The sequence below is a fragment of the Thamnophis elegans genome, chromosome 16 (assembly GCF_009769535.1).
Source record: "Thamnophis elegans isolate rThaEle1 chromosome 16, rThaEle1.pri, whole genome shotgun sequence".
Lineage (NCBI taxonomy): Eukaryota > Metazoa > Chordata > Lepidosauria > Squamata > Colubridae > Thamnophis > Thamnophis elegans.
Genome location: NC_045556.1, coordinates 5,052,481 through 5,065,726, shown reverse-complemented (window position 1 = coordinate 5,065,726; position 13,246 = coordinate 5,052,481). Strand labels below are relative to the sequence as shown.

The 13,246-nt window shown below is 45.3% G+C and overlaps 1 protein-coding gene across 1 annotated transcript in view; it reads right to left on the bottom strand.

Moving 5' to 3' along the window:
- Window positions 1-308: 308 nt before the first annotated feature.
- Window positions 309-13,246, bottom strand: part of ISLR2 (immunoglobulin superfamily containing leucine rich repeat 2) — a 21,212-nt gene continuing 8,274 nt past the window's right edge. Inside the window, exons 2-3 of the mRNA XM_032233111.1 lie at window positions 3,049-3,140; window positions 309-2,076 (exon numbers count right to left, since the gene is read on the bottom strand). Coding sequence (XP_032089002.1) covers window positions 814-2,076; window positions 3,049-3,140 — 1,355 coding nt within the window. The 3' untranslated portion in view covers window positions 309-813. The remainder of the gene's footprint in view (window positions 2,077-3,048; window positions 3,141-13,246) is intronic.

The window sequence follows — 13,246 nt, the reverse complement described above, 5'->3', positions numbered from 1 at the left end:
TAACCCTAAACCTAACCCTAAACCTAACCCTTAACCTAACCCTAAACCTAACCCTAACCCTTAACCTAACCCTAAACCTAACCCTAACCCTTAACCTAATCCTAAACCTAACCCTAAACCTAACCCTTAACCTAACCCTAAACCTAACCCTTAACCTAACGCTAAACCTAACCCTAACCCTTAACCTAACCCTAAACCTAACCCTAAACCTAACCCTTACCTTAACTTGAATCGGCTTGCTTTCAAAGCGCTATTTAAAGCGCCCTTCTTTCTCCGCGCTCGCTGTTGTCGCCCTGTTGATGACGTCAGCAACGCGGTTTAATCGGGCAAGCTTTAGTCGAGCGCGGTTTTGTCGTGCCACGGTCTGAGAATCGTAGGCCGAAATCTCTAAGTTCTACTTTCCTGTCTTACTCTGTACCTGACAAGGTTGACCTTACATCTCTGTAAGTTCTCCACCATTTCAACCAAGTCAAGATAAGCATCCTCAAGAGGTCACCTTTTTTTCCCCCCCTCTCTTTATTTTTTTTCCCTAAGTCCTGAGAATCCTTGCGATGTTTTGGATTGCCTCTGTTCATCTAATCAAAGGATTGCCTATCGGTATTTGGGGGTTTTCTTCTTCTTCTTCTCCTTGTCCGCCTGTCTAATTGTTTCTTTTCTTACTCGAGAATATGGGGGAATCCTGCCCCAGTTCAAACCAAGATTCTTCGTCTAGAATCGAAGTGTGAAACTTTTTAACCTAAACTAAGAGCTGCCGTGGGTCGTCCTACAGAAGGAAATCGGATTTTTCTACCCGATTCCGAGGTTATGAACGTCTTAGCTGTAACGGGCAAGCAAGCAGAACAGGAATAAACTCCAGAAACCCAACTGGTTCCGAGCTCCTCCATTGCAAACCGTCTTGGGCATGATAGGAGTCAAATAGACAAAGTTCACATTTTCTCCAAGCGTCAGAGCATCTTTGATGTCGCACGTTTTGTTGGGGTTCTTGCTGGCTTGGAGATGGTTCTTGAGGAAAGTGGTGGGCTTCTCCGAGCCAGCCAAAGCTACATGGACGAAGGCCTCGCGAGAGCCAACGTCGTTATAGGCCTGGCAGGTATAAATGCCTTCGCTGGCCTTGCTGAATTTGGTGACCGCCATCGATCCGTTTTTGAAGACCAGGAAGCGCCCTCTGCTTTGCGAGGAACCTGCCGAGTCTAGATCCTCTTCTCTTTCAACGTTGGGCCCATCGATGGCCACGTGTTCATCAACGGTCTGGATTTTCCACCTGATCTTCGGCGGGGGTTTACCCACGGCATTGCAGTGCAACTGAAGGGTGAGCCCATCCTTCAACTTACTGTCCCCCAAGCTGGAATGATAGACCAGCTGCACCGATGGAAGGGAGCAGTCTAGCTTCAAGGATCTCCCAAGAACAAGACCTTTCTGCTTTTCCGGAGTGGCACACGTGATGGACTTCTTCTCTGGAATGGAAAGCAGCGTGCTCTGCAGCCATCCATCCAACCACCAAATTTTGCAGGTGCAGTCAAAGGGGTTGTTGTTGATTTGGAGCTGAGCTAACTTAGGCATGGGGCTGAAGGTCCCATCCGAGAGAGAAGCCAGCCGATTGTCACTCAGCCAGAGGGATCGGAGATCCTTAAGGGACCGGAAGGCTTCCGGAGGGATCTTCTCCAGATGGTTGTTGCTGAGCTTCAGCAGCTGCAGAGATGTGAGGTTGGATAGGTCTCCCCAGGGGAATTTCGTGATCTGGTTGTGGCTGAGGTCAAGAGCTCGGAGGTGTACCAAGAAAGCGAAGGTACCCACAGCGATGGCCCCGATCTCATTGTAGGAGAACCACAATCCTTGCAGCTTGGCCATGTTGGCGAAGGAGCCTTCGCCCAGCGTGGCAATGTGGTTGACCGACAGGGTCAGGGTGGTGGTGTTGGAGGAGAAGTTCTGAGGAACCATCTGGAGATCTTGATAAGAGCAGTCTGCAACGTAGCGCTCGTATTTCTGCTTCGCTACACAACGGCAGACCTCCGGGCAGCTCTGCATCCCCACCAACAGCAGTGCGGTTAGTAAGCAGGTGAAGGGATCCATTGCTTTCTACCCATTGAGCTGCAAAAACAAGAACAGAGGAGATTCACAATTCGCAATTTGCAATTAGCAGTTCGACTTATATACCGCTTCATAGGGCTTTCAGCCCTCTCTAAGCGGTTTACAGAGTCAGCATATCGCCCCCAACAACAATCCGGGTCCTCATTTTCCCCACCTCGGAAGGATGGAAGGCTGAGCCAACCTTGAGCCGGTGAGATTTGAACAGCCGAACTGCAGAACTGCAGTCAGCTGAAGTAGCCTGCAGTGCTGCATTTAACCACTGTGCCACTGAGCTTATATGCCGCCCAATCCTGGAGGACTCCGGGCGGCTTACAAATACGAAATAAAATAAAATAACACATAGGGAAAAGAAACATACACAGTTTTAAAAACACACAACATACATTTGGCTTAGCTGGGGGTTAGACCTGATTTTAAAATCAGCAACCCCAGGCCTGTCGAAACAGACAGATTTTGGTGCTTTTTGGAAGGCCATGAGAGTGGGAAGGGTCCGGATCTCTGCTGGTAGATCGTTCCACAGAGCCGGAGCAGCTACAGAGAAGGCTCTTCCCCGAGTGGTCGCCAGCCGGCATTGTCCAGTCGACGGCACCCGGAGGAGGCCTAGCCTGTGAGTTCTTATCGGACGTTGGGAGGTGTGTAGCAGGAGACGGTCTCTCAGATATCCAGGTCCAAGGCCATGTAGGGCTTTAAAGTTAATCACCAGCACTTTGTAGCGCGTCCGGAGACCAATGGGGAGCCAGTGCAGCTCGCGGAGGATAGGTGTAACATGGGTGTACCGAGGTACACCCAATATCGCTCGCGCGGCCGCATTCTAGACCAACTGTAGTCACCGAACACTCTTCAAGGGCAGCCCCATGTAGAGTGTGTTGCAGTAATCGAGCCTTGAGGTGACAAGATTATCTTCTGTACTTCTAAAATCTGGTCCAATCCAATCATTGGTCTATCACTGCGCGACCTCACCTGAGGTTGTACAGGGGCACCACCTGACACCTTTGTCGAGTGGAGAGAACCAACCTGGCGTTGAGTGCAGTAGCGGCCAAAATTGTGGAAACCTTTTGGGAAAAGTGTATTTTTTGAGGTTTGATGACTAATAACGCCACTTTTTTTTTAGGAAGGAGTAGTACAGTGGTGAAATCTGAAAAAAAAAATTCCTGCCAGGTCTGCGGGCGTGGCTTGGTGGGGGGGAGGTTCATGTGACTGGGTGGATGTGCTATGTTATGTGACGGGGTGTCAAAAGGCAAACTCACTTTAACAATGTCCTGCTGGAGCAGGGGGTTGGACTAGATGACCTCCAGGTCCCTTCCAGTCCTGGATTGCTGTGCTCTTTCAAGGTATCCTCTGAAGGTGTGTCTAGTGCCAGGTTTGTGGTCCTTCCTCCCTCTCCATTTTCCCTTCCTTCCTTTCTTCCTTTCTTTCTTTCTTTCCTTCCTTCTTTTCTTTCTTTCTTTCTTTCCTTCCTTCTTTTCTTTCTTTCTTTCTTTCTTTCTTTGTTTCTTTTGCAGAAACCACCCCCAGTCCCCGTTTTTTGCCTAGCAGGCCTCAGGGAAGCCTCCTGGGAATAAAAACGGACCCCAAATGCTAAAAAAAAGTTTTTAAAAAGTTCCTACAATCGAACACCACAGCTGATCAATGAAACTTTTTTTTACTTTGTTAAGCTTTTTTTTTTACTACCGTTCGGATGAATTGGACTGAACCGGTAGCATTTCATCCCGGAGTAGTACTTTAAAATTATATATCAAGGGAAAGCTAATTTAATCAAGAATGTAATGCAACAAAGACTGTTCAATTATCTGTATTCTATGAAAAGTTATAGCCAAATGTAGCCAGTAATAAAACTCTGTTAATAGAAGCAATCATGCAATCTTGGTTTCACATTATAACAGCTGCAGAACTAAAAGACTTGGTTCATTCCATGGGAAGACGTCATAAGGCCATAATTCATGCTAAAGGTTACCCAACTAAGTATTAACTGACATGGTGATAATTTTTGTATATCTCGTTTTTTCTATGTGTTCCACTTTTCTTCTTTATAACTGCTGTTCTAACAGCAAATCCTTCATAAAAGTTATTGCATTACATTCTTGATTAAATTATCTTTCCAGTGACATATAATTTTCATGGTACTGCTCCAAAAAAAAAAAAAAAGTGGGGATATTAGCCATCAAACCTCTAAAATACTGTGCACTTTTCCCAAAAGGTTATCACAATTTTGGCCACTATTGTAGTCTAACAAATCTGGCATCCAGACTTCTGTCCCAAAATTGTGTGTGATAGCAAATTCATGCTCAACTTGTGTTGTATGACTGCAAGAAATCACTCTGGCAACACTGGACGTATGAAGTCATAATAGTTAGAAAACTATGGCCATCAAAAATATATTGCAGCTAGGAAGGACACGCTGTCTCTGATGTTATTTCCTAATAGATCCATTTATTTCTTATCCGGATGTCCTTTAACCTTTCAACTGAATTTTAATCAAGAAAAGATCCTCACATTTTTAAAGTGATTACGAAAGAAGTCCTTTGCATAGACTGTGTAGGTCAAGACATAGATCTTAAGTAACAATAATACAATAGCAGAGTTGGAAGGGACCTTGGAGGTCTTCTAGTCCAACCCTCTGCCTAGGCAGGAAACCCTAGACAGTTTCAGACAAATGGCTATCCAACATCTTCTTAAAAACTTCCAGTGTTTGGGGCATTCACAACTTCTGGAGGCAAGCTGTTCCATTGATTAATTGTTCTAACTGTCAGGAAATTCCTCCTCAGTTCTAAGTTGCTTCTCTCCTTGATTAGTTTCCACCCATTGCTTCTTGTTCTACACTCAGGTGCTTTGGAGAATAGTTTGACTCCCTCTTCTTTGTGGCAACCCCTGAGATATTGGAACACTGCAATCATCTCTCCCTATAGTCCTTCTTTTCATTAAACTAGACCTACCCAGTTCCTGCAACTGTTCTTCATATGTTTTAGCCTCCAGTACCCCAATCCTCTTTCTTGCTCTTCTCTGCACTCTTTCCAGAGTCTCCACATCTTTTCTACATCGTGGTGACCAAAACTGAATTCAGTATTCCAAGTGTGGCCTTACCAAGGCATTATAAAGTGGTATTAACCTTTCACTTGATCTTGATTCTATCCCTCTGTTTATGCATAGCATAACATAGCATCCAATTTATAATTTTCCTCTACCAGGTCTCCTACTTTAAGGTTTTCACATCATGATGTTTATTTCCATGTTGCCCTCATGTTGTGTGAATCCATCCCTGTGTTGCTTAATTAATCAACTCTGGTTTAGCCCTACAAGCCCATAGACTCAAGAAAGCATCCCCATAAACCACAGTTTCTCAATCTCGGCGACTTTAAGATGTGGGGACTTCAACTCCCAGAATTCCCCAGCTGGGAAATTCTGGGAATGGAAGTCCACACATCTTAAAGTCACCAAGACTGAGAAATAATCATCTATTCCCAATTAGTGTGCTTCTTTTGTCATCTTGTTGAACGGCCACGCTGATCTCACAATACTGTTGTGAAGAAATATCTTCGGCCAATTAGCATTTGTCTAGTTGAAGATTTGCGTTACAGTAAAAAGGATGATTGTGTCTAAAAGAAGAATTTTCTCGTAGATCATCAACACCTCACCACAACACCTTTCCAACACACTCTTCTTTCACACACCCCAAGGGTAGTGACCTCATTCCGAGCTTATCCCAACACATGGAGTTTGGGAGTAGAACTCGGCAGTTCACAGGTAAAGGTAAAACCAAGATTTCAGGTCTTCTGATATATTTTTTTCTGTTAACAGCATCCTGGAATTCAAGTTACACATTTTGGTTGCCACTAATGCAACTATGTGGGATGCGGTGGCTCAGTGGCTAAGACGCTGAGCTTGTCGATCAGAAAGGTCGGCAGTTTGGCGGTTCGAGTCCCTAGTGCTGCGTAATGGAGTGAGCTCCCGTGACTTGTCCCAGCTTCTGCCAACCTAGCAGTTCGAAAGCACATTTTAAAAAATGCAGGTAGAAAAATAGGAATCACTTTTGGTGGGAAGGGAACAGCGTTCCGTGTGCCTTCGGCATTTAGTCATGCCGGCAACATGACCATGGAGACGTCTTCAGACAGCGCTGGCTCTTTGGCTTTGAAACGGAGATGAGCATGACCTCCTAAAGTTGGGAATGATTAGCACATACGTGCGAGGGGAATATTTCCCTTTAATGCAACTATTAAAGGTTCCCCTCACACATATGTGCTAGTTGTTCCCGATTCTAGGGGACAATGCTCATCTCCGTTCCAAAGCTGAAGAGCCAGCACTGTCCGAAGACGTCTCTGTGGTCATGTGGTTAGCATGACTAAACGCCGAAGGCGCATGGAACGCTGTTACCTTCCCACCAAAGGTGGTTCCTATTTTTACATGCTTTCGAACTGCTAGGTTGGCAGAAGCTGGGACAAGTAATGGGAGCTCACTCCGTTACGCAGCACTAGGGATTCGAACTGCTGAACTGCCGACCTTTCTGATCGACAAGCTCAGTGTCTTAGCCACTGAGCCACCGTGTCCCTATTAATAGTTAATAGAGTGAAATAAATCAAGAGGAGGATTATTATAGTATTAGACATTTAGGGTATTGGTATTAAGCTAGGAATAGATTAAATAATTGTAAATTTTAACTGTTATTGCACAGAATATTTGTACCCAGAAGATACACTGTTTAATGGAAGATGGATTGTTTATATTAAAATAAAATAAAATATAAAATAAAATAAAGAATCACAAGTGGGAGTTCTTCCTTAGGCAAACTTTACCAAGTTTGGTTCGTTCTCTGCTAGAAGCAAATTTCATTCCGTTCTTTTTCCGCTCCCAAGTAATCCTTGCTACCTTCCCCCTCCAATTTTTGCAGCCATTACCCTCCTCCCTCAAATACGCTACACAAAAAAACCCCACCATCAGCCCAGATGTTTTCATTCTCCCAGTTTCACAATCCCTGGCCCTGAAGCAGCTTCGCTCATTCGGCAAGGGGGAGCAACTGAAATTCGAGGAAAACTAAAAACAGCTTTCAGAGGGGGGGGGAGAAGAGAAAGAGCCCTCTCAGAAAATAAGCCCTTTTAACGACAAGGTTCCTGAATTTAAGACAGGAAAAGGAATATGGTTTTCTTTCTTTTTTACCTTTTTCCAAGCTTCCCCCGTATGCTCTCTTGCGATCTTTCAGGAGGAAAACCTCTGCAAATATTGCATTGAGCGCAGACGGCGCTACGCATTCCGAAAACATTAATAATATTAGAAAGTCCTGCCTCCAACTTGGCAGGAGTTGGAGCAAAGGAAGGAGGGGGGTGGAGTTGATTTTCTGCAGGCCTCACCAAAAAAAAAGAAGAAATGTTTGGCTTTTTTTTGGTTTAATGGAAAGGGTCCTGGTGCTATGCTTTCTGGGAAGAAACTGTTCAGGGTTGTCTCTAACCAGGGGGGGGGGGGGAATGTGACATTCAAGGAGAAGACATCCTAAAAGTTTATTCCTGATATTCTGGATTTCTACGAAGGGTTCAGGTCAAGGGTGAAATTCAGCAGGTTCTGGCCAGTTCTGGAGAACTGGTAGCAGAAATTTTGAGTAGTTCGGAAAACCAGCAAATACTACCTCTGGCTGGCCCCGCCCCCATCTATTCTCTGCCTCATGAGTCCCAGCTGATTGGGAGGGAATGGGGATTTTGCAGTATTCTTCCCCTGGAGTGGGAAGGGAATGGGGATTTTGCAGTATCCTTCCCCCTGGAGTGGGAAGGGAATGGGGATTTTGCAGTATCCTTCCCCCTGGAGTGGGGAGGGAATGGGGATTTTGCAGTATCCTTCCCCCTGGAGTGGGGAGGGAATGGGGATTTTGCAGTATCCTTCCCCCTGGAGTGGGGAGGGAATGGGGATTTTGCAGTATCCTTCCCCCTGGAGTGGGGAGGGAATGGGGATTTTGCAGTATCCTTCCCCCTGGAGTGGGGAGGGAATGGGGATTTTGCAGTATCCTTCCCCCTGGAGTGGGGAGGGAATGGGGATTTTGCAGTATCCTTCCCCCTGGAGTGGGGAGGGAATGGGGATTTTGCAGTATCCTTCCCCTGGAGTGGGGAGGGAATGGGGATTTTGCAGTATCCTTCCCCTGGAGTGGGGAGGGAATGGGGATTTTGCAGTATCCTTCCCCTGGAGTATGTAGGGAATGGATATTTTGCAGTATCCTTCCCCCCCGGAGTGGGGAGGGAATGGGGATTTTGCAATATCCTTCCCCTGGAGTGGGTGGGAATGGGGATTTTGCAGTATCCTTCTCCTTCCACGCCTACCAAGCCACGCCCACAGAACCGGTAGTAAAAAAAATTGAATTTCACCACTGCCTTGGAGGTCTTCTAGTCCAACCCCTTGCTCAAACAGGAAACCCTATATCACTGTAATCTCCAGTGTTGGAGCACTCACAACCTCTGGAGGCAACCTGTTCTGCTGATTAATTGTTCTCACTGTCAGGAAATTTCTCCTTAGTTCTAGGTTGCTTCCCTCCTTGATGAGTTTCCATCCGTTGCTTCTTCCAGTGGTCATCTGTGAAAGGTAGTCTTATGGATCCTGTACTGAGAAGGTGGTGGACTAGGGAGCCTCTATGGGACTAGATGGCCTGTCTAGGACTATGATCCTATGAATGACTCATAACCCCATAACCTATCCTACTCATCTAGATCTTTGAGTTTTTATTAAGAAGGAAATTACAAGGAATTAGACATGATACTCTTTCGTTCTTTGAGTCAATCAATCAGTCTGAATAGAGCTGGAAGGGACCTGGGAAGGGACCTACTCAAACAGGAAACCCTATGTTATTTTAGACAAATAGCTTTCCAGTCTCTTCTTAAAAGCCTCCATTGATGGAGCATCCATAACGTCTTGAAGGCAAGTTGTGCTACTGGTTAATTGTCCTCACTGTCAAGAAATTTCTACTTCATTCCAGGTTGCTTCTCCCCTTGGTTAGTTTCTATCTGTTGCTCCTTCTGGTCCTTTGGAAAATAAGTTGACACCCCCACCCCTCTTCCTTGGGGCAGCCCCTCAAATATTGGAACCAATAAACACCCATAAACAATAACTGGAAAATCTATGACCTGTTGGCTTCTCCGTTGCAAAGTCTCAGGCGATGAGATTTTTAAATTGCCCACAGAGTCAATTCAGAGGATATCCGTAGTCCATGGCAGATTTTCACTCCTGCTTTCCTGATTTCCCCCTCTTCCTTTGTATATACTCACTTAAAAATTCACACATTTTCTGTCTCCTGCAGACTGTAAAGCCCAGATGGGGAGGAGTGAATTAAGGGGAGATTGTCTGTCTCCCTGATGAATAACAGATGAAGTAGACTGACTCACCAGCTTCGGACTGAAGTAATGTCTCTTAACATAGACAATACATCCTAAATCATATATAGGTTAAAAAAACACCTATTCTGCTTTACTGTTTCTTTCTAAGGTGACTGCAAAGACTAGTTCAGCTTACGTGGGAAGGGGGAACAGTTTGTTGGCTCTGCGTGAGGTTGTGTGTCTCAGACAGCAGATGTGGTAGGCTAGAGAAGACATTGAGGTCATCTCTTTGGCCTTCCCCATCTTCAACTTTTAGGAAGCCACCTGTGATCTCCTCACTTCGCTTTTTCAGCTTGCTACCTTCTGGTATTGTGTTAATCTACCACTGTTCACAGAATATAGAATAGTAGAATTGGAAGGGACTTTGGAGGTCTTCTAGTTCAACTAGAAGACCCATGGCAAGAGGCAGCTTCCAATCAGTTCCTCATTTACTCCAAGGCATCAGATGTCATCTGCAGAACAAAGAAACTATGGGCAGATATCTTGATGCATCATTTGCATCAAGATATCTGCCCATAGTTTCTTTGTTCTGCAGAAGAAGAAGTCCACCCATTTTTCAAACATCCGTTGTGCACCATCTATGAGATATTGGATGTCAACCAATGACAACCCAACCATCCATGATCTGTTCCTCTAGCTACCAGACTCAAGAGGGACTTTGGATTGGATTCAGTTGATCTTCCCTGATCTTCCCTTTTCCCAATTAGAAGAAGCAGGCCAAGAATCCTCCATCCACGCGATGGATGATGCTTAAGAGTTAGAGATCCTGTTTTGGCTTCTTAGGTGGGGAGTCTCACTTGGGAAGGGATAAGGATTCCTTTGGAGCAGGAATGCCCAACCTTGGCAATTTTAAGTCTGGTGGGCTTCAATTCCCAGAATTCCCCATGCTGTAGCTCCTGCCCTCTGAAATATTTCCCCTTCAGATATCAGGAGGACTTTGATTCTGTTGGTCTTTTCTAAGACCACGAAGAAGACTTGGTTGTGTGCCTGAACCTGGAATCCCAAATGTGTTAAGGGCCCTTTCCTAGCTGTATTAACATCCATAGTAACAATTTTCCTTGATGCATATATTTGTACACTGATGATTTTACCTAGTTGAATAATGAAACGTCTGCAAGAAATCAGCCAAGCTCAGAGAGCACCAAGGATGCCACAATTCAACTCTGAGCTACAAATATTCTCTTCTCAAGATACTGTTGTGGCCCACAGCAGCCAGCAGAGCTGGCAGCAGATACGGACAGTGAGGAGGTTGGGGAGGAACCTGGGCCAGTCCTGAAGTCTGGGGAAGGTTCTGATGAGGGCTCTGTGTTGGAGGCAGAGAGGGGGCCAGAGCCATATGCTAGTTATCAGCTGCCTTCAGGGTCAGACATCAGTGAGGCCGATGAACAACTGGAGCCTGTTCCCAGTGTGCGCATACGAAGGGAACAGCTAAAGAACAGGGGTCGACTTGGGAGTAAGGCCACAGGTGAACCATGAATGGTCCCTCCCAGAGGAAATAAAAGAGGAGCGAAAGGGGAGTGGAGTTTGCAGGAGACCATTAGTTCGCTTCATTGGTTCGTGACTCTCCGCAACTCCTTGCCAAGTTTTGCAGATATCGGCCTGGCAGCTCTCCAAGCCAGAGAAGGTCTGTGACTGTAAATCCTCCCTGGAAAGACTTTGCTGGATGTGAATGAGCAGAATTCACAGCCATTTAATTAAAGGGATTTTTGCCGGGACCAGGAGTTCTCAGGAAGCCTGGGTCAGAACAGATCTATCTATTTTGTTCTCCTTTCATCATTTGAATTGTTTTTATGTTTTATAATGTACACCACCTCGAATCACTTGTTGAGTTGAGCAGCTATAGAAGTCAAATGAAAGTAAAAAAAATAAAATAAAACTTCCCTATTATTACCCCCAAAAATCTTCTACATAGACCTTCATCTAATCAGCAGGAGTCAAAATTGTCTGGAAGGCATCTATCTTATACATAATGGCATTTGTCATCTTTCCTCATCTACTTTCCTGTCTCGAAGGGATCCATTGGCGCATCCTCCAATTCCAATATCTCATCATAACTAGATTCCCCGGAGAATTATTAGGTGGGAGGGAGCCGAAAGGGAGAGAAATCTATTACTCTCTAATTAATTGGAGGCGGAGATGGCTGCGTTTCCCTCTCTCCTTCCTATGTCTTAAAGCGGAAAGCTCAATTAAAACCTTTCCACCAGAGAGTATTTTTCTGTAATGAGAAAGTTCTACATTTGTAATGCACCATAAAAATGTGGATATTGTCATCTGCTCAGAAGAAGGGGGTGAAATGCTACCGGTAGTAAAAAAAAAAAAAATGCTTTAAAAAGTTTTTTAAACGCTCCAATGATCAGCTGTGCAACGATCAGCTGTGCCTGTGAGGTTCCTGCTTGTGGCAGCAGAGGTGAGTTCCTACCAGTTCGCACCTATTCAGTAGAACCGGTTCGTCAAATCTACCGAACCAGTTAGAAGAGGTTCCACCAGTGGACCCGGAAAGCAGGCCACACCTACAGAAGAGGTTCCAAAATGTTTTGAAACCCACCACTGGTCCTTAGATATGATTATTCTACACTGTCATGCTCCTATTTATAAAACTCAGTGCCTCTGTGAAAGGTAAGGATGACTACTGCGTTTGTGGTGCAATCAGAACATTGCGTGTGTTGAAGTTGTTTTAACGCAAACCAAAGATGCCTTTTGAAAAACAAGTTTGCATCATATTCTTATGCATGCCAGTGCTGTGTGGGAGGTAATTTAAGGTGGTTCTGACAAGTGTCCTCGGCATCTTCATATCTGGTCACATGGGTGGCAAGCCACTCCCATCCGGTCACATGGGTGGCAAGCCACTCCCACAAAGGAGGCCACACCCACAGAGTAGGTTCGAACAATTTTTGAAACCCACCACTGTGTGGCAGGGGCCCTTAGGGGTGAAATCCAGCTGCTTTTGCATTGTGTGTAAGTTCAGTTGTGCAGCCATGCCCACCCGGTCACATGGCCACCAAGCCATGCCCACACAGTAATATGGCCACCAAGCCACGCCCATCAAGCCACGCCGACAGAACCGGTAGGGCAAATTTTTGGATTTCACCACTGTGACCAATGCTTTTATTATTTTTTGCCTTCCGGGATTTTGCCCGCAGAATGGGCCCATGGTGTCCTCTGCTCAATTCTTACACCGTTTCGTTTCATTTAAAATAATGATGATTCCTTCCCCCATAAGCCAGTTAGTCCTCGCTTAGGACCACATTGGAAACAGAATTTACGTGGTTCAGTTGTTAAGTGCATTGTGCCAATTTTACGACCTTTTTTGGGGCCACGGTTGTTAAACGAACCCGGCTTCCCCCATTGACTTTGCTTTGCAAATCGATGGGAAGATCACACATGTCAATCAAATAACCCTCATGAAAACAGAGTAGTTAAAACAAACACCCAAATTTTGATCCCGTCGCCATGGGGATATTGCAGCCGTCATAAGTGTGAGGACTTCTAAGTACAGGTGATCCTCAAAGTATGATCACAATTGAGCCCTAAATTTCTGTAGTGGAACGAGACAGTTGGTAAGTGAGTTTTGCCCCGTTTTGCATGCTTTCTTGACACCGTCAATAAGTGAACCACTGCAATTGTTACGTTAGTCACAGTGTTGTTAAGTGAATCTGGCTTCCCCATCGATTGTGCTTGTCAGAAGGTCCCAAATGATCACTTGACCCCCAGACACTGCAACCCTCATAAGTTCATACCAGCTGCCAAGCATCTAAATTTTGATCACAGGGGGATGTGTGAAAAATGGTCATAACTCCATTTTAAGACTTATGATCATA